Raw genomic sequence first — 24,871 nt, forward strand, 5'->3', positions numbered from 1 at the left:
GAGTTCAGGACAGATGGTCACCCGTGCCAGCCTAGACCGTGCCAACACTCTTTCATTTCTTTCCTTTACATATGGCTCAAGCATATGCCAAGCAGCCTAAGTGAAAGACAACCTCAGAATCAGCTGCCTCTAAAACTGTTGAAATTAAGATTATGTTGCGCTATGGGAGTATGCAAGTAGAATTGTCAGATCATTAAGAGGCACTTTTCACTGTTTGGTCATGGTATACATTTGAATGCAGTTTTGGAAGTGGGCAATGGTGTTCATTTGGGGTTTTAACAAAATTATATATACTTTAGGTAAGAAGTATCCACCAAGTATTCCAAGAACACTGGAAAGTACTGCAGTCACCTCCAGAGCTATAGCTAAAATCCCTCTGTTAACAGTGTAAACCGTGAAGACGGAGATCCAGGACATAATATAGACCATGAGGCTGAATGTAATGCACTTGGACTCATTGTAATTGGCTGGCAGGTTTTTACCAATGTAACTGAGGCAGAAACAAAGTAAACTAAGCAGAGACATAAAAGTGATCTCTACAAATGCTCCAGGAGACATGATGTTGGTGCACTCCAGAATGATACTGTCATGGTAGAAGTCATAGTTCTCTGAGGGCAAAGGTGGATCCAAAGTTACACTGAGAACCGAGATGAGAAACTCTGCCGTGAAGATGACCAGGATGAAGATCTCAGGGCCTCGGTTTTTGGCCCAAGTCTCATAGAACCGAGGAAGCTTTGAAGACCATTTGAATATGCAAACTACCTGTAGTGCGAGGAAGGTAAAGAAATGTTCCACTCGAGAACAGAATGCTTTGAAAATAGCTAAGAAAATATCTAAGAGATTAAAATATGTCTCCACCCCCCACCCCCCAACCTGCTGTCACCTTCACATGACCCATCTCACCTGGAAGGAGCGAATGGTCACGCAGGCCAGGCAGACGGTGAAGCTGAGGATGAAGAAGGACTTCTGGAACAGGCAGGACAGCTGCGAGGGCACGCCAAAGTGGGCCAGGGTGCTGCAGCAGGCCGCGCTCAGCGACAGCAGCATCAGTAGGCAGGTCCTGCCCCCAGCAGACTTCACCACTGGCGTGTTCAGCTTGAGCAGAAAGACCAGAGTGGTTCCCAGGGTGAGCAGCAGGGTCAAGGCCACCAGAACCAGGAGGGCGAAGGCCAGTGGAGCCTCCCAAGGCAGGTACAGCACCTCTCTGTTCAGGCACTCCTCACTCTGGGCTGGAGACCACTGGTTTCGCTTGCATGGCTGGCAGCTGGTAGAGCCTGGTATGATGCAGAGGGCAAAACTCATGTCAGATGTATCAGATTGTTGGGTATGTAGTATTTGCTAGACATGTTGTGCAAAGGTAAGTGTTTGATACAGATTCATAATGTAGCGGATTTGCACAGCATTTGGCTGTAATAATACTCTATTACAACCTTTGGGGAAAAAATTGATGAAAACAACACAATTTGTGCCATCTTGTGGTGACATGTTAAATTACAAGCACCACACCATGCGTTGCTGCTTTCCGTTGTAATGGACAGGCAGGTATTCATTAAGTTAACTATTAAGTATATTCACCAGTATTGTTGAGAAAAGTGGAAACTGGGCATGGCATGCACTTGAAACAGCACTTATGCTGTCCAACCTGGAGTTTACTCTGCCCAAAGGGACACTCTGGGGAGCACTGTGACACAGGCACCTGAACAGAAGAGAATACACAGAATACTCACATATGCACTCATCCAAGATATTCATAAAGCTATTGACATATGGTACTTGGAAATGTTTTCATCCTATTAAAACCTTTTTTTTTTAATAATTATATTTGGCCATATATTATAATATTGTAATAGGCTAAGTTTGAGAATTTCTTTACTGATCAGCAGATAGTTAAATTGTCATGAAGAAGGAAACACTCTTACAGCGGCTATATCTGAAGTGTCTCCCCTCCACTGAATCTGCGAAGGGTCCAGCTGAAGATCAGGGGGATCTGGAGTGAATGTCCCCACCACTCTTAATGACCATGTTTTATTTTGCCATATCCATGTCACAATGTCATATCCTGTGGGGGGGTCTCCATTTTCATCAAAATATACTAAAGTGTTTCTGACTGAAAACCGTACATGCTTTAAATGTTGAAAGATCTTAGGGGTTCAAAGAAAAGAGATCATTAGTGAAAGACACTAAATTGGATTGATTTAATGTAACAAAAAGCCTGTTACTTGTATTTAGAGTTTTTTACTAATAACAGCAAAGACATTTTAACTGAATTAACATTTGAAAGCAGCAAAATATATGAATTCAGAAGAAAGCGTCAGTTATCTTCAAAAGGACATTAAAATCCTACCTGCCATGGCTGTATTTGGGTTTTCTGACATTCTGCTGAATCACAGTTGAGGACCTGCCGCAGTGCCTGAGCCACTGCATATACCGCCTTATGCACATTAAAAAATGATGAAATATCATATTCCTCCAGGGAATAGTTCTGAGTTGCCATTGTGTACAGGTCTGTATTTTGCACACAGGGAACCCTCATTTCACTGCTGTTGTGTGACATACTGATATCTTTAAGCTTAGAAACAGACTGCTTCTCGAAGTCTCTGAACCCAGAAAAAGGCGTGTATTTGATGGACACACCTATGACAGTTCCAATAGAACTGATTCCTGGGATTCCAGACACTAAGGTTGCCACAGACCAGTCCTCCGTCCCAATCCACACCTTACCAGTCACATTGTATTCGATCACAAATGGAAAAAAGCCTGAGACAATTCTTTTGCTGGAAAACACAACTATGGTGTTGACTTTGGTTTTGATAATCTTTTTGACCATGTCCCGCAGGCTTTGACGTGTTCTGTCAGTAAGGCTTGGTATTACAGCTTGGTATGCAATACATATATTACTGTCTGACAGCTCCGTGGACAGGCTCTGCATTCCTTGCAGCCCATATGAGTTGTCACTGCCCAGAAGAACAATCCAGGTCCAGTTGAATCTCACAAGAATCTCAATCATGGCATGGACCTGGTTTTTATCACTGGGGATGGTGCGGAAGAAAGCTGGGTATATGTTTTTGTTACTCAGCAATTCATTTGATGCTTCATATGAGATCTGCAAAAAATAAATTGATGAGAAAGTGAGAATATAGAAGAGATGAAGAAAAGTCAGCCACATGTCTTGGTCCCACTGCACTACTGCCTTTGATATTACACTTTAATTAACACAATACTTAAACGTTGGCATCAAAAGGTAGTAAGAGTAAACCAAGCCTTTGTCCACTAAGTTGTTACGAGAGCTTTAGAATGCAAAACCTCAGGTAGCAGATAAGAGCCCAGTGCAGCCGCTGGGGTGAAAGCATAACTGCTACTGTCCGGACCGATGAGAGCCACTGCCTGGGGTCCCACTCCTGCCCTGTCATACTGCTGGGCTAGCAGGTCCACTGTAGCCAGGACACTGGCAGGGAGTGAGCACGTGTCATACACCTGGTAGCCCAGAGTAATACCCGGCAGGAGCCGTCCCGTCTGAGTGCCGTTGTTGATCTCCTCCACCGTGTACCGCAAGGCCTGCACCAAGTGGTAGCCATACTTGTTGGCTGCCCCTCTGGAAAAATCAACACAGGATATCAAAGAATAGAGCAAAACAGGGCAGCCATGAAACAGATTAATTAAACACTAAATACAGAGCACGCCGGGATGTAAGGAGTATGCAGTATCTTACTGTGCACAGTCTGCCATATGAGGTGTAGTCTGGATAGTGGCATCTGCATTGTGGATAGGGAACATGCCGTAGATGGTGAAATCTCCTTGGAGCTGGAGCCCGGCACCATGGTAGCAGCACCAGATGCACGCCAGAAGCAGGATCCCTTCCAGCAGCTCCCGCATGCTGCACACGTGCCTGCACCGACTGCGCACCACTTGCCCGCTGCCTTCACCTTTTCTCTCGAACGGCAAGGCGGCATTTGCATGCCTGCACGTGGTGATGTCACCTAATGCTGAATTTGCATCGAGCAATTTGTTTCACACCATCATGTTTACACGATAAAAAGAAGAAATGAGTGCATTTTACAAACCACTAGCCACTCGTGCAAATCAGTTCTCAAATAACCAATACTGATTTCCTTGTAAACATTTCAGTAACTGATGACATTGTTCATGGAAATGACTAGTAGACAAATCAACATGCTGTTTATTAAATGCAACTTCAAATCCACTTAATTAATTAACTGATTAATTGAAAAAAGGATTTAAGTGAATGTTTGCTCTATACCTTTATGCATGGACAGTAACATTCCAGTGTATCGAATATGGAATAAGAGGTGATATAATATTTTTTAAAATATATTTTATTTTAGTATTTTATATCCTCAAGGGTGTAGGACATACAGACAGGGTGGAAATACAGTGTGATCGAATTCTCCATCCAAATTGTGCAATGGTATAGAATTACACCCCGATATACAGCATTCAGAAGGGCAATTTGCCTAACCAGCCAAGCATTTCCAGAGTGTAAGATAACCAATAGACCGCAGTCTCGCTTTGCTTTCTGGACCAGCATGTCACACTAATACAACCTGTAGGTGGGGAAAGGCAAATTCATGTAAAGGAGGAGAACCTTGCACTCTGAAGACTATCAAAACAATGTATATTCCAAATACTGTAGGTGGAAGGGGTCTCATTTTAAAAATGGCCAGAAGCAATGAATTAAATTAATTACAAAAACAACTAATAAATTGATGGGATAACAGTTTAAATATATAATTATTAAATAACCTTCTGAACAGCTCTACTTTTGGTGTCAAGATATGAGTCCTCACCTGTATTATTTCACATAATAAAAGTCGTGAACCATCAGGCCCAGTCCTTTAGGGTGTCATTGTGTGCCGACATACTGTACACGGCGTGCTGCTGACATTTAGAATATTAATATTATAAACCAAAATAATTTTATCCTAAATCATCACAGATAAACCACACTGTCTTTCCATATTATGACTATGTGGATTAAAAGGAGAATATTGTTTTGTCACTGTTAATAAGAATACAGTCAAAAGAGAAATATAATACCAGTGTATGAATTATTTATTCACTGACAATTAATCCAAATATTTATAAAATATGGAATTTCCATAAATTAAAAAATGCATCAGTGATTTTACATCTCCACATAATTCAGCATATAATCTTAAAAGGAAAAATTAAAACAAGAACTTTTAAAAACATAATATCATACGCCACAGAGAAAGTAAAGAATAAAAATCAACAGTGTCCTTATATCTGATCTTGGCACGAAAATAAAGGGCAGTATGCAGGCTTCTAAATAATATTTCCACTAGCAAATTTGCAGCATGGCCAACAAAATCCTGATGACCAACATGGGTATGGCTTTGAAGTTTTTAAAAAGAGATCCCAATGTGTATGTGTATGTGTGTGTGTGTGTGTGTGTGTGTGTGTGTGTGTGTGTGTGTGTGTGTGTGTATATATATATATATATATATATATATATATATATATATATATATATATACACACACATTTTTGTATATAATGTGGATCAGATCTGAAAGAATTTTAATAATATTTTGTCTTAGAAAGCACATATAAAGAAAACAAAATCCAGTAAGGTAACAGAGAGAGTGTATAGAGTTGAGCTGTAGGCACACGGGTCTGGGGTTACTTTTTTTGGTTTTAAATCCCCGGCTTGTAAGTGCAACAGCTTCCTCTATTTCACATATAATAAGGCTTTTCACATGTACCAGGTAAAAAACACCACCATCACCAAAACAAAACTAAAAAAATGTAAGCTCACATTTAATGTTAGTCCAAGCAAGCTTATTGCATAGATCTTAGTACACAGTATGACTACATATTTAGTTGTGCAATATTGTCTACTCCTAATACTAGGAGTATGAGCTCAGAGTTCCTCAGCACCATCAAGCTCCTAGACTGATTTTTGAGGCATACTGTGCATATTATCTGATGTGGCATTCATTTCCTGAACACTTTTCAGATTTCAGATCATGGTTTCCTTATGGTGCTTTAAATTAGCCAAAAATCTTTTAATTGGACAACACGCACCATATAAGATGCACAGTATTACTGCTGACCAAGTGACAGAGTAAAAAACAAAACAAAACATGTAATATTATCCATTATCTCCTTCCTAACATTTAAGAATGACCAGCAAAATCATTGCATTATAATGTGATGAACAATGAAGTGACTCAATTTGATTAAATTAAATTCCTAATTACCTCTTAATTGCCCCAGTGAAAGTAAGGGAGCCTTATTTGCTGATATGCCATATACTGGAGATGGAGATGTGTAGCCTGAGCTGGATGCAAACCAGTAGGGGGCGGTGTTGAGGCATGCTGTGGCAGTGCTGATGATGAGGTTGCAGCTACAGGAGACGTTCTTTATGACCGCGTTAAACCGATTTAGTTGGTGGGGGGGGGGGGGGGGGGATTTCAACTGTCAACTGTCCTCCTTCATCAACTGTCCTCCTCAGATATGTCTGTCCCTCTGTTGTTCTCTCTGTCCCTCTCTCCATCGCTTTCTCTGTCTCTGCTACTCTCTCCATTTTTGGCCCTGCCCTTCTCTTCATCTCTGTCCCCATCTACGTCTCTGTCTCCGCCCCACTCTCTGTCTCCGCCCAACTCTACGTCTCTATCTCCGCCCCTCTCTCCGTCTCCGCCCAACTCTCCGTTTCTGTCCCCGCCCCTCTCTCCGTCTCCGCCCAACTCTACGTTTCTGTGCTCGCCCCTCTCTCCGTCTCCGCCCAACTCTACGTTTCTGTGCCCCAACTCTACGTTTCTGTCCCCGCCCCTCTCTCCGTCTCCGCCCAACTCTACGTTTCTGTCCCCGCCCCTCTCTCCGTCTCCGCCCAACTCTACGTTTCTGTCCCCGCCCCACTCTACGTTTCTGTCCCCGCCCCTCTCTCCATCTCCGCCCAACTCTACATTTCTGTGCCCCAACTCTACGTTTCTGTCCCCGCCCCTCTCTCCGTCTCCGCCCCCGCCCCTCTCTCCGTCTCCGCCCAACTCTACGTTTCTGTCCCCGCCCCTCTCTGCGTCTCCGCCCAACTCTCCGTTTCTGTCCACGCCCCTCTCTCCGTCTCCGCCCAACTCTACGTTTCTGTGCTCGCCCCTCTCTCCGTCTCCGCCCAACTCTACGTTTCTGTGCCCCAACTCTACGTTTCTGTCCCCGCCCCTCTCTCCGTCTCCGCCCAACTCTACGTTTCTGTGCCCGCCCCTCTCTCCGTCTCCGCCCAACTCTACGTTTCTGTGCCCGCCCTTATCTCCGTCTCTATCTCCACTCCTCTCTCCATCTCTGTCCAGATCATCTTGCATGTCATCTGTGTTTGCCGAGTCGCAGCTACCCACAGAGCTGAAGGACGGTGAGCGTCTGTAGCAAGAAGCAAAACACTTGCTCTTTTAACACCATCACTTCACTCTAATAAACTACAAATTAAGAATACCACATATCTTCCCCAAAATACTCTTTAAATTCTGAAAACATATAAGGCAGCCAGAGCCCTAAAGCTTTAAAAGCAAATTGAAGGGATTCTAAGGTGTTATTTGCACCCTACATAGTCAGGTAGCTAAAATAGGACTCACCTGCCGGTGGCCTCAGAACTCCTGATGAGCCTGCGGCAGGTCTCCATCTGCACATCCAGGCCTCTCTTCAAGCTACACATCTCCATGTACTCATGCAGGTGTCTGCTCATATCACTCTTGGCTGTGGCCAATTCTAGCTGTGGACGAGAGGTGGAGGAAAGACGTAACGCACAGAAAAACACAATAAACAAAGGCTATTCCGAAGATAACCCTCAAATCTTACCTCTATCTGGTCAATGGTGGCCTGGTACTCCTGCTCCCTGGTTTCAAAGAGAAACTCTGTCTCATTTATCAGACTGCGCAGGCTTCCATCCTGAAAGGAACCACAAAAAGTCTCAGAGCTCAAGCAGTATATGATTCTGTATTTGACTCTGTATACAACTCAAGCAGTCTATGACTTTGCCTTCATTAACAAGGAACATGTAGGGACTCTTAGTTTGAAAGTGCAGGACAAGTTGCTGCAGCCGACCTGCTCAGGTGTGTCTCCGGGGTAGTCGGAGGTCCACGCTGCAGGAGATGTAGCGGTGGCCGCCATGGCAGGGCTGTTTGCAAAGTCCTCCCACAGGAGCAGTGTCTCCTCAGTCTCCTCCCAGGCTAGACTATCACAGTCATCGTCAAACTCGAATGTCTCTCTCCTGGCAACAGAGCAATTATCTGAGCTCCTTCTGCATGGAAACAAGGTGGGGCAGAGAGAAGAAATAAAAAGTAAAACCAAGCCAGACCCAATAACCATTAAACGTGGTTCCCATCAAAATAAAAAGAGGGAGAAATACAGAAAACACATACACAACAGGCAAAATGGGAACTAATTAGAGGAGACAGACACAGCAATGACATGCAATATGTGTGAATATATATATGACCACTAGGAGGCGATATGCGACTAGAATACATTTATAGCTGTCCTGGAATCAGAGGTGTATAATTCTGAGTTCAAAAAGTAAAATTCATGCTATGATTTGGTTTTTGATTTCGCTAATTAATTCTACCTTTTGACTTGAGATAATTAGCTAATTAGCTAATCTAGGCCGTGTTTCAGTCTGGAAACACAATCACATAAATTCATCAGTTGTCTTTTTTGCAGGTACATCTGGTACAGAAACACCATGATTGAGTCCCATCTTACAATGCATGCAGGATCAGACAGAGTGTGTTACGGTGAGCTTATGCTCAGAGTGACATGGGGAACTGTTGGTCACTCACAGCTGGTTGAGCACGCGTTTCATCTCATCAGTGATGTTGAGCGACCCAGGGCCCTGCTCCTCTCTGTCTCTACCATCCGCATCCAACTCTGGGCTCTCCTCTTCACACACACTCTTATGTTCCCTCTTTTTACATGCCACAGATACCTTCAAACACACACATACATAAAGGCATGCACACACGCGCACACACACACACACACACACACACACACACACACACAGAAAGACAGTTTGCTAGTCTGTCTGGGTTTTTTTTACCATCAACAAAGGACTGGAGCAAACTAACAGACATTACATCACTGCATTTTTGCACTGTCAGACCTTCCTGTATGCATAACAAATTAAGTATGCAGCACCATAATACAAAGCTTTAAAAAGGGGCTTTATTGAAGCACCATTCAGACAGCATTTTAAATTCTATTCTTCAATTCATGTTATAAAGCCAAATTAATTCAAAGAACACTGAGGCCTACCAATATAATGTACATGTGTAGGAGTTTGAGAGAACATACCCCTTTCTGGTCTGGGGCAGCTCTGGATGGACTGGTGTGAAACATTTTGCTCATGTCTTCTGAGTTCCTCTGCTGGGCCACGTCACACAGCTTGGCTGTAATGTCGATCCGTCTGCAAATGTCCATGTCCACCTTCCTTGCTTTTTCTTGGATTTTAGAGTCCAAGTCAGACATTTGCTGTAAGGCAGCAGCAGCAGCCATTATCCACACACATCAGGCTGCTTCTAAAGTACTAGTGCAGAAAAATGACATGCTAACAGTTCTCAGCGGATTTTTATACATGTGTTTTTAAACCATATACCCTGTTTTACTATGTAACATTCCATTTAAATATGACATTATCATTACAAAGGGATGTAATATGCAGACAATACATGCCGGGTGAATAACGATGTGGAGCAGACTCAGACAGCGGTAGAACGGAAAAGGTCCATTTGTGCGGCGGTTATCTAAAGCAGATGTTTTACTGGGACTACTGGGACATCCTGAGGCATGTTACACCACACTGCCAGTCAACAGTGAGTGATATACCACTCAAGGATAGTGTGGGAATGAGTGTAAAAACACAGGAAGGAACAGCTCCACAGCTTCAGGCATCTGTAGTCATCTTCAAAAATATGGAGGAACATTCTGGAGAACACATTTACTTTAGCAGTCCCAGCTGTGGAAGCTGTGGTTTCACTTTGTGGTTTTACAGTGAGAGTCCGCACATTTACACATCGCCTGTGGTCTATACTGCTTAGGTGGCTCAGACGATCGCCATTTAAAGCGGTAAGAGCAGCCAGGACAGCTGTGTGACGCAGGCCACATGCCGCCATGTTCAGCTCGGTTAGCAGCAGGCAGGGCGAGGGGCGGCCTGGGTTCAGCTCGGTTAGCAGCAGGCAGGGCGAGGGGCGGCCTGGGTTCAGCTCGGTTAGCGGCGGGGAGTCACTGGGGCTTCTTGGACGTTCCTTGCGTCATTGAGAACATAAAGTACACAAGGTCCATAAACCTGGGAGCGGCCCAACACGGCGCTTTACAGCCATCTCGACCAAGACTCTGAGCTCCCGGACACGTGAGAACAATGAGCACTGAGCACCGGATGTGTGCTGACTGATCTACTACTTGTTTATCTATTCAGATCTGTGGTTCTACTTCATCAGCTGCCAGGGGAATTTGCCTAAGAGCTGCGATTCATTTTGCTGAGACCCAATGATAATTGACAGCAAGTAAGATTAAAGGGACTGTCTGCGCACTAAAGGTAAATAATAGTGTTTTCCTCACTCCCTTACAGTCTATGGTATGGTTTCCATGCACCCATATGCAAAAGGTCTATTAAAAGCCCAGTAAGAATCAAACATATACATATATCAGACACATATCAGACACATATGTGACTCAAAACTAATATGCACATATATTATACTGGCACCTCATATTCAAACATATTTATATAAGAAATATCTATGTATCTAATACAAGGTTAGAATTTGTAAGTTACAAAGTGTGAAAGGCAGCAAGTATTGATAAAATGTAAATTAAAATGTTATTGTCAAGATAAAATCCATGTAAAATATTTTATGTCTTGATATATGATATTTACATATGTTTTGCACATGGGCATGTTCAGCCTGTAGACAAAGAACAAAGAATCCTATATCTTTATGTTTGGTATTCAAATAAAAATGAGTCATCCTGACTGATCTGCTCAAGAGTACTTTATTAAAACACATCGCAGTGTAATTGCTCTCACTACGTGGAGCAAAGCTCAGTAAGCAACAGCAAAGACTACTCACATCAGTCATTAGACTCTTAAAGACCACCAGCTCTGCCTGCAAACGTGCCACTTTCTCCCTCAGCTCTCCTTGTATGGTTTCTGACTCATGGGCACTCTGAGGGAAGACAGAAAGTTACATAAACGTGCCTTCTGCAAAAAATAATGATAAAATGATAAAACTGTGTCCAATGATGCACTGAATTGCAAATCTGATTAATTATGCACTTGACATGTGTAGGACTGTGCTCCATGATCTATAAATGTCATCTTTTTCTACATCTGTAGGACAGATAAAGGTCTTAGCGCTTTTCTCATGAGATGGATTTATTTGATGATTTAATTATTTTTAATTTGGATTTATTTGGATTTTGGATGGATTTATTTGATGAGTTATTCATATTTTATTTTTAAACATAAAAACAGCTTTAGTAGACCCCATATTAGACCAGCACATCCAACAAAACTCTGGAATTAAATATCGCTGTCACAACGAAATATTCAGTCTGCATGCAAATTAAAATCTTTATATGGCCCAGCGTTTGCCTGCAAATAAGACAAACATGAGGTTGAGGTGGAAGAGCCAGGAGCGGGGCCAGTTCTGAGCTCTCACCTCTCTCAGAGTCTCCACCATGGACTCCATCTGCTGCCTTTTGGACAACTCCTCCTCCCAGCTGGAATACAGATCACACACACATCTGGTCAATAGAGTCTTGACTCCAGACAAACTTCTTGCTCTTAATCTTCATCGGATGTTTTGTGACATAACAGTGACATAAAGGTATAAGATCTGTCTGCAAATGTAAAGCATTTAAATTAATAAAAAAAGAGGTTAAGATGAATAGAATGGCACAATTTTTGGAAATATGCAAATAAAACTGAAAATACTGGGCTGTACAAAGTCCAAAGGCCTGATTCTCTGTTTAAAAGATTGGAAAGGGGAGATACAGAAAACAGCCAGTCTCCCTACCAAAGCCCCGGAAACAAATTACTACAGATGTCTTCTCTTAACACTTCATGACACTTCAAGTGCTACCATCCTTCTTTACAGTTGCTACGGTGACAGCAGAGAGCATCAAAGCATGCAAGCCAAGCCTTAAAAATGAGACATTCGACGCAGTTCCACTAAAGAGGTTTACCGAGCTTTCTTTGTTACGTGTTGTCATGCTGGGTACCATGCAGCACATGCAGTGGTTTGTTGCTCAGTGTTTCTCCACTGGACATAGTGGATATACACAGCACTGTCTCTCTGAGCCAAACTACAGTGGACATAGTGGACATACACAGCACTGTGTCTCTGAGCCAAACTACAGTGGACATAGTGGACATACACAGCACTGTCTCTCTGAGCCAAACTACAGTGGACATAGTGGACATACACAGCACTGTGTCTCTGAGCCAAACTACAGTGGACATATAGTGGACATACACAGCACTGTCTCTCTGAGCCAAACTACAGTGGACATAGTGGACATACACAGCACTGTCTCTCTGAGCCAAACTACAGTGGACATATAGTGGACATACACAGCACTGTCTCTCTGAGCCAAACTACAGTGGGCATAGTAGACATACACAGCACTGTCTCTCTGTGCCAAACTACAGTGGACATAGTGGACATACACAGCACTGTTTCTCCGAGCCAAACTATAGTGGACATATAGGGGACATACACAGCACTGTCTCTCTGAGCCAAACTACAGCCCATAGAGCAGCCTAATGGGCACTGTGTATCACTGCACACAACGGTCCGGTTAAGATGACACACAGTATCACTGCCTTGAATCCTTTAGTAAGAAAGCTGGCACCACTTATTACGTTTGTTTACATGTATAAAGACTTAAGATACAGGCACAGGTATATAGATGTTTCTATTTTTTCATTGAGCCAAATACTTTTTCCTTATTAGGGAAGTTTTTTATGTGTTAGAGCAGGTTAGAAAGCCTTTGAACTTTATCCCAGACAAAGGCTTTCTCTTGTGGTCTTGTGGTTATGCCAACAAAGCTGCGCCTCAGCAACGACATGCTTGAATGAGCTCTTAGCCCACATGACACCTTACATTCCTCTCATAGTCCCGGGATTACACATTATTACAGTTTGTCTTATTCAGTCAGAATGTGGTTTTGGCATGGTTTATAAAAAAATGGAGTAAAGTCTGTGGAAACAAGTGCTGACTAAACCAAACAAGAAGCAGACAAAATCATCACTTACAAATCCTTTAATACACGACTCTAGTACAAAAAAGCTACAGTGGATAAAGTTGCATGCTGACTCCATTTACTTGCCTTTCTGCTCTCCAAATCATAAAATGAGCTATTAACAAACAAGTTCTTTTGGGATTAGTGAATGCAACATTCTTTGAGCTCTCAAAATCTGAGGTTCTTTTATCTTTCCTCAGAGACCAACAAATTTGATCTTCTTTCCTGTTGTTGCACTCAATTGACCCAGGAACCCCGGATGCTAAACTGGAGATTCACTGATTAATATTTTCAGACAAATATCATATGAAGCCATACATTTCAGTTATTCATCTTAGAATACCAGGAGTAAGAAGAAGCACTTTGTTTCTCAAATGCTGCAGTATCATGTTGAGTATTATGCTGAGAATGGAGAGGAAGTGCCTCAGTAGCAATACGGATGTGGGTCATTGGAACACAAGAAACCACAGAAGCTGCACTGATACAGGCTGTGAGCTGGCTCTGCAGGCGTGTTCACATGTCACAGGCTGGGCAGGAGAGACAGCAGCAGGACAAATTGAGGCTCCCAGAGTGCTGAGTGGCTCCAGTGCAGTTGATTATACAAAGAAATCAAGCGCATGAGAAATCGGCCCCTGCTAAGCCCTGGCACACTCAACTCTCAAGCAGAAACTCTCTGTTCATAAGCTTTTATTTCAGCATATCTAAAAGGAGTACAAAATGAACAGACAAAAGTCCATAAGCTTATCTTCTAGAGCATGAATGGAATAACAAGTTAATTAAACAGTCATGTCAACTTTTCTAGTGTGTTATAATCCAAATAATAATGGCAAGTCAGGATTCCTGTTGACATAGTTTAAATATTTTGTATCAAGTACAAAGACAATCATACAACCAATGTAACGCTCATATATGCTTCTGCGTGTTGAAATATTAGATATTTCACCAATGAACTTTTCCAATACCATTGATTGTATTATGGCACAAATGTATATACACCATTCTGTATACCTAGCTTTGTCATGTAAAAAAGGTTCAGGACGAGCATGATTTATGATAGAAAGATAATCCTTCTCTAGTATACTTCCACAAAGCCCCATTGTCCTCTGTGCAGTCACAGAGAAGAATGGTTTAGGGGAAGGGGAACAAAGCAAGGTGGCCGTGAGAACACCTACTTCACTCAAAACCCTGCAAAAAGCAGAAGGATCCCAGCTAGAATAGGGATCGCCTCAAATGTTCCCACAGACATCATGTGTCTTTTCAGGCTCTCCAGGCACTTCAGAAAAACAGCACATACCCTAACTATTTATTGTCAAGACAAATACCCTTATCTGGGCTCGATCTCAGAGACAAATATGGAAAGAATTTCCTTCATGTTATGTGGTTCTGATGGTCATGTCTCCTATTTGCCACAGTTAGGACCCAATGCCTGTGGTAATCTTCTGGACACAGGATGATGCACAGCTGTGTATAAGCATATATATATATAGACACACACACACACACACACACACACACACACACACACACACACACACACACACACACACACACACACATACAAATACACATACACATACACATACACACATATACACGGGGTACCTCTTAGTACCAAAAGTACCTCATAATCATTTAATTCAGGTGCTTCATTCACATAGCCATGCAGTCTGTCTTTACAAACATTTGTGAAAGAATGGCTCATTCTAAATAGCTGAATTCAAGTGTTGTACTGTAATAGGATGCCACTGTTTCAACAAGTCAGTTTGTAAAATTTCTTCTCTTCTAGACTTTCCCCAATCAACTGTGAGTGGTAATCAACTGTTACTGAAAAGTGGAAGCGTTCAGGAACCACAGCAACTGTGCAATGGGAGCTTCATGGCATGGATTTCCATGACCGAGCAGCAGCATGCAAGCATTACATCACCAAGCACAATGCCAAGCACTGGATAGAGTGGTGTAAAGCACACCACCACTGGACTCAGAGCAGTGAAAACATGTTCTGTGGCGTGTCAAATCACGCTTCTCTATCTGGCAGATTCATGGGTGAGTCTGGTTTTGGCGAACCCCAGACGAACGTTACCTGCCTGACTGCATTGTGCAAAATGAAATATTTGGAATACTGTGTGATTGTTTTTCAGGTGTTGGCCTAAGCCCCTTAGTTCCAGTGAAGGCAAATCTTTAGACACCAGCATAACAAGACATTTTGGACAGTTGTATGCTTCCAACTTTGTAGGAACGGTTTGGGGAACGCTCTTTTCTGTTCCAACATGAATGTGCCCCAGTGCAAAAAAAGCAAGGACCATAAAAGTATGGTTGGGCGAGTTTGGTTGGGAATACCTTGACAGGCCCGCACAGAGCCCTGACCTCAAACACCTCTGGGATTAATTAGAACAGCGATTACAAGCCAAGCCCTCTTGTCCAACATCAGTGTCTGACCACACAAATCCGCTTCTGAATAAATGGGCAAAAATTCCCACTGACACACTCCAAAATCTTGTAGAAAGCCTTCCCAGAAGAGTGGAAGCATATTAATGCCTATGGATTTAGACCACTATATGGACCAAAGCCATGATAGCCTTATCTATTATTCAGCACACTAAATGTCTCAAGTCAATGGCCCCGCTTCCTAAGAATCTTGTGGTGGAGAGGTCTGACTGACTTTTCCAAAGCACAATGACTACACCACAGGGATTTCTCTTCAGGCTGAAGTGGTGTGGAGACATCACACAGAAGGGAAGCCTTCAGTGGCTGGAGCTAGACCTGCTAAAGGCAGCACATTTCTTTTGCTGTATTGTGCTCCCTGAAGGGTCATCATGAGCGCTGAAAGCAGGGGCTACTTCATTACTAATAACTCTTTCAAGCAAATTAATAGACAGTATTGTTTCTGAGAATGTCCTTTTTTCCATTGAAAGATATTCACGAATTCACTTTGTCCAACCACTTTGCTCTTACAAAGGACAAAGTCGTGGAGCAGAGCCCTGAGTAGATTGTGTTTATACAAAGCACTGTGGGATGCATATCAAACATGGACTAGTCTAATAGTTTTGTTTTATGTACCTGTGTTAATCATGTGAAAGAGCCAAAACATGACTTAAACACGATATTAACATAATACATTTGCACTATGCTCTGAGCAAATTTGGTAGGAAGTTTTCCTTTAATGGTTTGTATAAATCCACTTGTGATCCAACAAAACATAAAATTAAACCTTGCAAATACTTAGCTGAACAACAGCAAGGCTTTGGGACATTCTGACTGTGATTTACACACAAGATATATGCTTGGCTCATTAAATCCTGCCATAGGAAGACTCCAGGCTTCAGGTTTCAGATCACAAGGATGTGGATGAGAAATGAAGCATTGTGAGGTCCCCTGAGGGGAGAAGGCAAACTATATCAGTCGCTTTGACTATTAGAGCTAGCTTCTTCTCACACATTGGAACAGGTTTCAAACATGAAACTTCCTTATACTGCAAGGTTCTACGAAAAAAACTTTTTTAATTAATAATAATCATATTTGTAATTTTATATATCACCTTTTTAAAAATACTTTTTGCACATTTCAAAATGAACAAAAACAAAGTGAATTTGAAAAAGAACAAACAAAAGAACATAAAAGAGAATCAAACAATTGAATAAAAATCACTAAAATCGCGACCAAAATAACAATTGCAAAAGCTTAAACATGTGGGTCTGTATGTCCAGCATGGCATAACCAGCAGAATGCAAATTGCAGTGCAGGCAAATAACAATTACATTAAAGGTCTGACTGCTCTGCCAATTCAAAAACTCAAACACAAACTGCCTGTCATAGCTTAAAACTGAGGACACAGAGGCTGATCACAGTATATTTAGTGGATTAAAAACAGTGGCAAACATTTGGAAGAACTTGCTACAATTACAGCCATTGTTGTTTGAAACCCTGCATTTATTATTATTATTATTATTATTTACTACTACTACTACTACTACTACTACTACTACTACTACTAATAATAATAATAATAATAATAATAATAATAATAATAATAATGATAATAATAAAGTGACTTGAATTAACTTAACATTCATTAACTTAATATGAATTTTATATTCTATGTCTCAAAGATATAAAAGTTAACAAACGTGGACTTGACTTTCTACTTTTGTCTTATCATTTTAATAGCCAAAATCAACTACAAAATCAATAATGATTTGACTGTAAGCTTTAAAAGTGAAATACAAAAATGGAGGCAGTTGGTGCACACATGGAGCCGACCCTGGCCCCAACCCCAGGGGTCTTTAGAAGTGCACATCTGTTTCCAGACCAGGAGACCAGAAGGCTGCATTTCAGATCAATATTTCAACATGCTACACCCTAGAATTGGCTAAGCTCTGCCTTGTTTTGTCATAAAGCCAGCCCTACACTCTAATGAGCATAGACTATTCTAAACATATCGCACATTTATTATCTATGAATGGATTTTGAATAAATGTTTATGTGAAACATATAAAAATAGAAAGCAGAGGACAAAAGACTAACAGCTATTGATGAAATTAATGTTTGCAGGTCGATTTGCAAGGCATACAAGTAAAATCAGCAGGCAATAAACGGGTACAAGTGCATGACTGCCAACTTTGTGGTCTAATTTTAAATGCAAATCATAGGTCGCCATCATGTGGATATACATTCGGGCCATTCCACACATCACTCACTGGAAATGCCACAGTCATTCTGCAGTTATGTCCATCTATGGCATATTTATTACACTTCCCTCTGCATAAAACATACCACTGGTTCGACTGAATCTATTTGAACAAGATTTTGGGAAGATCAACTATGTGCAGGATCATGAAAAAAAAGGGTAAATCACAGTAGCAAAAAGCTGGGTGTGGTCCTTAAGGAGCATTAACGAGCCTTTCTGAGTCACTGATGGGTGTGACTGGACCAATAACATTTATACGTTATGGGTGTTATGAGGTGGTCGTATTATACACCAACATTCCAGAGGTGTGAGTCGCTCTTTTGGATGATGTAACAGAAGGCCCTGATTGGAACACAACAGTGCAGGTACTGTAGAAACATGCACAATGCAGTCTAATGTCATCAAGCCTCTGACTATAGCACATGATTCAAGCTAAATTTCAAGATGGTATAGTGGTATTATACCACTATAGTTTTTAAGTATAGTTTATATTTTTATATATTTTTATTTTGGATTTTTCTTATTATATTTTGTAACTTTTCAGCAATCTTTGTCAAGCCAACTGGAAGCTTGTTCATAAATTTCTAATTACAATTTGTTTTTGAGGATCACAATAACAAAAAATGTGTATATTACAATTAATTAAAACTACTTACAAAACTTACTGTACATAACACTATTTGAACATTAATATCATTCCAGTCTTGACCTGTCCCATGATTGTCTTTTAAACACAGATATTAGCCTATACATGGAAACAGCTGTAGAAAGTATTACAGGCTTGATTTTCACCACACTGGCCACTTTTACATGCTTGAATGCGTCTACTTTTACTGCTACACTTGAAATGTTACCCAAATTATATGGATTTTCTTGGAGAAACCACAGGCACTGAGGGAGCTAGGATTTATATATAGTCCCACAGGTTCCAAAACAGCTTTTGCCACCTAAACCATTGCTTCTCTCCCTAAGCCATCTGGGGCCCACAAGCTTGGGATAGGAAAAGGCCTCTGACCCTGCCCTGTGAGTCAGCACTACTGACATTCTCTCCAGAGGAATAACCTCACACTGCTTCCATACATCTCTGCCCTGCCACACAACACATTATTTCTCAAGCTGCTATCTCCAGTATCTCTGACTAACACTGGATTTGCAGTTGCATGGCCTTACAAATGGACTTATGGGTCAATGATGCGTGTTGCAGGGCAAGGAGACCAGCCTCCAGAAGCAAGAGCCTTATGTCATGGCATGCTCAGACATTGTGCTCAGAGAAATTTAGAACTTGTTTATAGGAGAGATACAGCCTGTGCTAAATTATAGTGTCAAAGCAAAGCAATGAATAGCACCCCTTTTCAGCTGTCTGATGAATATAGGAATGCTTCATGCACTGACCACAGTCCAAAATCATTCCTTGCATACATTCAAACATTAAAAATTGCAATTCATCTATGAGAACATTTTTTACATACCTCGTGTTAAAGAAAAATAAAATCTAGCAAATATATTAAGAATTGTTTTTTTGGGGGGGACAAATGGGGACAAATTGTATACATTCTTGACAGAGAGTCATCCATCTCTCAGATCCAACCAGAACTTCAACAAAATCAGAATGCATATCTTTGTTATCGAATTTACACACACCGGACTATTTGGGCCAACAAAGCATTCCATGAAGCTTTAGGATAGGGAGGAGGAGAAGGGAGAGAACCACCCACCAACACACACACACACACACACACACACACACACACACACAGACACACACAGACAGTCCAGCAGGAGCACCATGGGATAGTCTGACCCCTTTACTAATACACACAGTTCCTTATAAACATAAAGCCTTTAAGTCTGCATGTTGAGTGTGTTTCATATTGTTTGGGAAGAATTTACTCCACACAAAAGGATATAAGGAAGGCACATAAGGAAGCTAAAAGCTTACCACCACCACAAGACTTTGAATCTCTTGCTATTTTATTATATGCCACTCAAGTTTATATCATTATTAAAATTAATTAAAAATAAATTACAAAAAATTGATTTCTGCATCAACACTATTAGTACATTTAACAAGGCAAAAAAGTTTTAGATATGTAGATGTTTAGTTGAATGTTACAAGAATTCACATTTAACTTTCAGCAAAATTCACCAGAATTCTACATCACCTGTTACATTTGGAAAAATGGTTCCTTAAAATTTCTCAATGTATAATGGGTACATAACATTAGATTCTAATTTAACGAATGTTTTAATACTGACTAATTCTGAAGAGACCAAGCGTTTAGGAAAAAAAAGCATATTAGTTGAGCACCAGTGTGCCACTGTGTAATAAATAAAGATCTGGTACAAAATCAAACCTTTACTTGAAACACACGCTGCTGTTGGCCTGCCTAAATCCAGCACTGGAATGTAGGGCTCGTGACCCAAGCCCCAGACCTGCCGTTCTAATATGTGGCTCTATGACCTAGTTGTAAACCAACTGGTCTATATGACTTCATGACTGATGTTCTGATTTCTTCTCTTCAGCAAAAACCACATCAGTAGCTCTAAATGCTCCAGAATGCCTTGCTTCTGAGATTAAAAGCAAATAATAAACGTCAATTATCTTGTGTGCTAGTGTATGGAGGCACTATGCCAGTGCTTGCTGAAGACCTTTCACAGCAGAAGGTGATAATATAGAGAATAATAGAGAACACCTCTTTCACTTCTATTCAGATTAATTATTTTGAAGGAACAAATCATCGCTGAAAGCCTATGGAAGGTGAGTCAGGTTAAGATCTGGAGGACTTGAGCACGTATGTCCACTTCATTGAACAGAAAGTCGATAGGAGCACTGGGAATACTGGAGCATGCTGCAACAGTTTAGGCATGGACCTCATTGATATAGGAGCTTGACACCTTCCCCATGTTAAAAGAACTAGGCATTTGTACAGGAGAATGCACAACAACTCAGCATTTTTGATTTTCAGTTCCCCCTTTTATAAAGGATTTAGTTACAATCACTGATATATTCAGCAATAAGATGTAGTAGAGCTGGAGAACACATTCTTTTCTAATTTACTTCTAACCAGTAAATCTACAATAATCTCTGTTTCAGTAATCTCTGCTTTGTGTGAACATCAGAAAGAAGCATATTCATTTTTGACATCAATGATTTTGAGAGCAATTGAATCAACGGACATAAGCTCAAAAAACAACCCGGAAACCTTCTATTCCTGGAAATGGGTCACTCTACCATTCCCAGACTCTGACTACTGTATTACACACCAGTTACACTAACACATACAATGTGTTATAAAAATAAATTAAAACATGATGAGTAGCCTGGGAAAAAGCAGGACAGTGTATCATATGCGATTAATTCACTTCAGAATAAAAGGATGCATCAACTTCACTCTTATTTTAACTTCTATCTTATTTGGTAAAAGAAAGAGTCAATAACACAATAAATGTTGTTCAAATGTTCCTAGAGAAAAGGTACTGTAGCATTATTGCTCAGCTCAGCATTTATATCTCTTTGTTGTGTTTTTGGAAAGAAAAAAAAAAGAGAAACAATCGTGTCTGTTAAACATGTTTTTAAAGGTGGGGTCTTTGACTGAGTTATGGCAAACAGACAAGCATCCTCCTTGGCTAGTCTATGAAGGCAGGAAATGCCTTAAAGATACAGTGCATGCACATCTTTCTCTGCATGTGCCTGCCAGTGCATGAATAAGCATGTGTTCTTTATGTGTTCTGTTCATTTGCTGGAGGAAGGTAGACGAGAGATTTTTCATTTTCAGCCGTATGCCACAACAGACAAACCATATACATGCACGAGATGTCTTTTTTTATTGCTTTAATTGTGCATTTGTATTGATATATTTAAGAGATATCACAAAAGTAGTAAAGTGCATATTCTACACCACAATAATCTAGACCAAATAATAGACATCCATTCTCTTTAACGTAAAAGCTCCATATTATTTCTAGAGCTTGTTGTCCTTCCATTTCCAAAATGAATAACAGTGTGCCTACTAGTTCTACCAGAGATCCATGCCAGACATGTATACAGTTTTATTCAGGTAGGTCTTTATGTTTGTTGTAAAAATTGATCAGTTAAAGATATGAACTTACTTTCTTCTGTATGCATCTCTCTCGCGCTTAATTTTAGCCAGAACATTGTACAGGGCCCTCAGTTCAGGGGTGATGGTGTCAATCTGAACTCCGACTCCATCTGGGTGCGTCCAAGAAACTCCGGGTCCTTGATGAATCTCCAGTCGTCCGTCGTATCTTCTGGTATGTGAGAAACTCCAAATTTTACCGGGGACACTTGTGTGGTGTAGCGGGCCTGTCGGGGATAACTCCGTTTGTACCGCCTGCTCACGGGGGTAAAGGGCCCGGTAACGTGACAGTTCCAGAGCATGCTGAAGTTGGGTCTCTAATAATTTGTTTCTGCGTTCTAATTCGTGCACTTTGGCAAGGAAACAGCGGAACCGGAGATTAAGGGTTTTCAGAACACTGATGTTGGAGCCCAGATCGTTCCTTAACGCACTGCTTACCCCCGATCCAGACCTGGTTGCCGCAGGTCCACCGACAGGAGCTACCACAATATGAGATAACGGGTTTTCTGTAGAAAATGAAAGGTTTTGGTCTGGAAATAGACGAGGTAAATCCATCCTAGTTTGCATCCTCATCCAAATACCACTCGCATCATCTGGATCTCTCCATGGTCTGAAGCGCAGGGTGCACTCCCTTTATCTAACGTCATAGCAATAAAGACACATAGCTAGCGGAGAAGCATTAAAAACACACTTGGTAAAATATATTAGATCGTTACGCGTCTGTTCGACACATCACTCAAGTCTAACTGTCGGCTTTGTGCTCAGACAAAACAGCCTGAGGTGCTGAGCCGACAGCTCCTTCCTTCTAACACTCGTGTTTCAAGCTCCTGCATATTCTCAAAACGGAAAACGGTAGGATAGAAACATATGCACCGCCCTTTTGACGCAGTAGCATACGCGCCGGTGGGTCCGCCCAATGGGAGGGGGCGGGGGAGGAAGTCATCCGCCTGAATCTCAGCGTGTTCTCTTTAAAACCCACCAAGAGGATCACGAAATGACTTAATGAGAAGAGTTTTATCATATTGGAGCACGGATGAATCGCGTTAGACAGCCGAATACAAAACTTAATTCCAGGTCATAATTGGTTGCAAGTTGCAACTTTGAATAGTTTTCCTTTTCTTATAATTCTTTTATCATCCAGATGACAGAGTCACTTGTGGAATTCTTACAGCTTTATTAATTTGAGCTAATTCAAAAAGCGGACATTCAGCAACAGTTGAACATTGTAGCAGCGGGATACGCGAATAAATACTAACTGGCCTTTTTTTTAACTTAACACCATGCACTCAGCTCTGATTATAAGGTCACCTTTTGTGTGTGTGTGTGTGTGTGTGTGTGTGTGTGTGTGTGTGTGTGTGTGTGTGTGTGTGTGTGTGTGTGTGTGTGTGTGTGTGTGTGTGTGTGTGTGTGTGTGTGTGTGTGTGTGTGACTTGCTCAACAGAAACAAAAACAGCTTTGGGCAAAGCTATTTGTCTGCAGTACATGTTGGTTTATGTTTGGGGGGGAAGGGTTGGGTCACATGGAAATAAGCCCATTAAATATCTAGTATTGTAAAAAGGAGTTCAGAAACAAAATCTCAAACAGGTAAACAAAGCAAAAATTGGGGGGAAAAAAATGCTTCCAAAGTAAAGATGCAGGCCCTTTTATTCTTTTATCTTGACAGTTGATTTTCATTGTTGAAGTAGGTAAAAACCCCATTACAAATGTAATTCAAATTCAGTGGGCTTGTACATCAATTAACTTTCATTCTGCTTGTATCATTTATACAAGGAGAGAAACCTCACACAAGCATTTCGTCAAACAATCAGGTACAGGCCTAGCCTCTCTGACAGTACAATCAGATCATTGAACACCACTGCAAAAATGTGCAGAAACAAAAGTGCATGACATTAAGAGATCAGTTCACATTTCTGCAAATCTGGCTGCTCTCTGTCATTCTGGAAATTAACTCAAAAAGGAAAAAAAAAAGCAACAAATCAAAAACAAACAAAACAAAAAACAACCCACAAAGGAAAAATAAAAGCCACCAAGTTGTTTGATGCAGTCATTATTCCAGAACATTTAGTTAATGGAAAAGATCACCTGCAAATGTTGGATCAATAGAGCATCGTATGTTTCAGTGTATTAGATGTTACAGAAACATTTGTAATAAATGGATTAACTTGTCATACTACATATATAATTGTCTGGTTTAGGAGCGTTACAGCTGAAGGCATTGCAGAAGAACAAACCCAAGTGGGATATCAGGAACAGAGGTGGTGGTGAATGAGTGTGTGAGAGCTGATAGTAGATTTGGGAGCCCAGACCCCGATTGAAAAGGTGCCCCTTTGGAGCTGCAAGTTGCAGTGTCCAGGTAGTGGAGAGCCTCCGTTTTCAGGGACACCTGCACTGAGCATGGCAGACATGTGTCCAGTGAGGGGAATGGCTGAATGCCATCAGGGCACAGAGTTCAACAGGTCCTGCAGGAAACCATCAGGATCAGGGATGTCTGAGAGAAGCCCTACCAAGAGATAACAGATATTAGAACAAACACTTAAAATAATAATAATCATTAAAAAAAAAAAACCAAACTTCAAAATACTAGGACATGCCGTTACGCTTAGTGAAATTATTTAAAAGGTGTTTTCACACTTGGGCTGTTTCAAGTCTTCCCAGTCATTTCTTTTACATACATGTCAAATGAACTCGAACCACTCTAACCAAACCTCAAACCACCTACTGAGGTAGTTTCAATATGGTGCATGTGTGGTTTGTATTGTAGTCTGCTTGATTTGTGCGTTGTGAAAAAACGGCTCTGGTGCGTTTTGCATTTTTGAGC

The 24,871-nt window shown here is 41.2% G+C and overlaps 3 protein-coding genes across 17 annotated transcripts in view; all 3 read right to left on the reverse strand.

The window, feature by feature from the left end:
• Positions 1-207: 207 nt before the first annotated feature.
• Positions 208-5,922, reverse strand: LOC113570007 (taste receptor type 1 member 1). Its single transcript, XM_035522652.1, has 9 exons — positions 5,890-5,922; positions 5,676-5,710; positions 3,710-3,823; positions 3,304-3,592; positions 2,345-3,103; positions 1,920-2,141; positions 1,576-1,696; positions 904-1,274; positions 208-762 (listed from the first exon to the last, which is right to left on the reverse strand). The coding sequence occupies exons 1-9, from the start codon at positions 5,920-5,922 to the stop codon at positions 208-210; spliced, it is 2,499 nt and encodes an 832-aa protein (XP_035378545.1).
• Positions 5,923-6,454: 532 nt separating this feature from the next.
• iffo2a (intermediate filament family orphan 2a) lies at positions 6,455-22,852 on the reverse strand. The gene is made up of 10 exons (XM_035522613.1): positions 22,067-22,852; positions 11,688-11,748; positions 11,097-11,192; positions 9,322-9,498; positions 8,808-8,953; positions 8,074-8,269; positions 7,828-7,917; positions 7,605-7,741; positions 7,304-7,392; positions 6,455-6,718 (listed from the first exon to the last, which is right to left on the reverse strand). The coding sequence occupies exons 1-10, from the start codon at positions 22,624-22,626 to the stop codon at positions 6,480-6,482; spliced, it is 1,791 nt and encodes a 596-aa protein (XP_035378506.1). The 5' UTR covers positions 22,627-22,852; the 3' UTR covers positions 6,455-6,479.
• An 827-nt stretch (positions 22,853-23,679) lies between these two features.
• Positions 23,680-24,871, reverse strand: part of ubr4 (ubiquitin protein ligase E3 component n-recognin 4) — a 36,037-nt gene continuing 34,845 nt past the window's right edge. For all 15 annotated transcript variants that reach the window (XM_026998152.2, XM_035522584.1, XM_035522583.1 and 12 more), the window contains one exon: positions 23,680-24,553. In XM_026998152.2, the coding sequence (XP_026853953.2) occupies positions 24,489-24,553 (65 nt within the window). In that variant the 3' untranslated portion in view covers positions 23,680-24,488. The remainder of the gene's footprint in view (positions 24,554-24,871) is intronic.

This window comes from Electrophorus electricus, chromosome 24 (assembly GCF_013358815.1).
Source record: "Electrophorus electricus isolate fEleEle1 chromosome 24, fEleEle1.pri, whole genome shotgun sequence".
Lineage (NCBI taxonomy): Eukaryota > Metazoa > Chordata > Actinopteri > Gymnotiformes > Gymnotidae > Electrophorus > Electrophorus electricus.